General features: G+C 49.7%; 1 protein-coding gene across 1 annotated transcript in view; it reads left to right on the top strand.

Moving 5' to 3' along the window:
• KGD4 (alpha-ketoglutarate dehydrogenase subunit 4) overlaps positions 1-2,134 on the top strand; it is a 19,663-nt gene that overhangs the window by 7,001 nt on the left and 10,528 nt on the right. The window contains exon 2 of the mRNA XM_017890563.1: positions 3-176. Coding sequence (XP_017746052.1) covers positions 3-176 — 174 coding nt within the window. The remainder of the gene's footprint in view (positions 1-2; positions 177-2,134) is intronic.

Genomic DNA, 2,134 nt, shown 5'->3' on the forward strand with positions numbered 1-2,134 from the left:
AGCCCCACGGCGGAGGAGGGCCCAGTCCGGTCTCCGCCTCCGCGACGTCCCGAGAAGCACCGCCCCCAGCCGCTCGGGACTCCGGTGATCGCTGCGGCTCGCTCGCGCCCCGGAAACTGCCCCTTCTGGGGGTCATGATGGGCAGCAAGATGGCGTCTGCCAGTAGGGTCGTTCAGGTAAAGCAATTTGTCGCGTTTCCGCACCTTGGCCGGTAGGACGGTGCTGACTATAGCGACGGCGTCGGGGAGGAAAGGCGGTGGGCAGAATCTGCGCGGTGACCGCGCCTCTGCGGAGGGCCAGCGGCGGCGCCCGCGTGTGTGTGTCAGGATGGGACTTTGAGCCTCTAGGGCTGGGCAGTGAGGTGGGTCCGGCGCCGAGGGTTCGAGCCTGGCGGCAAGCGTGCAGCATCTTCGCAGGTAGGTCCTGTACCTGCTGCTGGAGTGCCCGGCCCCTCCGCCAGGACCTTGTTAGTCTTAGGCGTCTGTGGGTGAGGCGGCCCTGGCGGTAGCCTGGCCAATCACCGTCTAGGATTGGCTGTGGTGCCCCCGATCAGCCAATCGGAACGCAGGCGGTAGCGGGGCGTGGAAGGAAGTGAACCCTGGATCTGACCCAGTGTCCCTTCAAGGTCTTGGGAATGGTCGGGCAACTGGCGCCGCGTACTGCGCCCTCGCCAGAGCAGGTTCTCCCCAACCTCTCCAAGCGTCTGGCTACACGCCAGATGAGGGGAATAGAAAAATGTTATTTAAGCTTAATTTGTGTGTGTGTGTATAAGCGTTGGTTTCACAAGCCTGTTTTCACTTGGTTTAGATAGACAGCTGAAGTAACTTAGTCTTTGAACCCTGAAAGTGTATTATTTTATGATTGACTTTTATCTTTGATATGAGAAGTACATTTCGCTTTATATAAGTACATCTCTTAAAAGACCTTTTTCTAAATTCCTGAGGTTGTTGTCTGAATGATAATCCTAGATCCTAGTTTTTGGTCCCATTGCAGTGAATGATCCTCACTTATTCAGTGGGTAGTTATTGAGCATTAACTAGTTAAAGATTCTGTAAGGACTGAGAAACTATCTGACAAAGGTCTGTTATTCATAATATATAACCATATGTATCAATAATATATAACAATTTAAAAATGGGTAAAAGACTTGGTGTTGCACAAAAGATACCCAAATGAGCAATGAACATTTTTAAAGGGGCTCAATATCATTACTTGCCAGGAAAATAAAAATTAAAACCATGAGGTCCTACACATCCACCAAAAATGACTAAAATTTAGACGTCAGTGTTGATAAGAATGTGAAGTGTCTGAAACCCTCAATAGTGCTGGTGGGAATATAAAATGTTACAGCCACTTTGGAAAGCTGTCAGTCTCTAATAATTAAGCGTGTATCGATGGTATGACCCAGCAATTCTACTCATAGCTTTATTGCCCAAGAGAAGTGAATGCCCATAGTCTCTGTACCAAAATGTTCATAGAGAAAAGAGTTACTAGCAAAGAACTGGGGTCCAGAGCTGAGAGATTCCAGCCTGGCAGCAGGAGTGTGGCATCTCAGCAGGTAGGTACTGTACATACTGCCTTGGGGTCCCTGGCTCTGTTTCTGTTAGCCCTCAAACCAGAAACAATCTATATGTCTGTCTTTTGCATAAACAAATTGTGGTAGTTTGTTAAAATGATAGAGTCCAAAGCAATACTAACAGCTGATCTATGCAAACAAATGAAGAAACCATGAGATATACAGTAAGGAATGGTCTGTGCCCTTCTAACATAGGAACAAAGACCTGTACTCACATATTTAGAATTCATACCAGGTTCGTGACTGCACTCTTAAAAAACAAAAAAAGGGGCTGGGCGCGGTGGCTCAAGCCTGTGATCCCAGCACTTTGGAAGGCCGAGACGGGTGGATCACAAGGTCAGGAGATCGAGACCATCCTGGCTAACACCGTGAAACCCCGTCTCTACTAAAAAATACAAAAAAAACTAGACGGGCGAGGTGGCAGGCGCCTGTAGTCCCAGCTACTCGGGAGCCGGAGGCAGGAGAATGGCGTAAACCCGGGAGGCGGAGCTTGCAGTGAGCTGAGATCCGGCCACTGCACTCCAGCCCGGGCGACAGAGCGAGACTCCGTCTCAAAAA

Source organism: Rhinopithecus bieti, unplaced genomic scaffold, assembly GCF_001698545.2.
Source record: "Rhinopithecus bieti isolate Rb0 unplaced genomic scaffold, ASM169854v2 scaffold_18354, whole genome shotgun sequence".
NCBI classification, from domain to species: domain Eukaryota; kingdom Metazoa; phylum Chordata; class Mammalia; order Primates; family Cercopithecidae; genus Rhinopithecus; species Rhinopithecus bieti.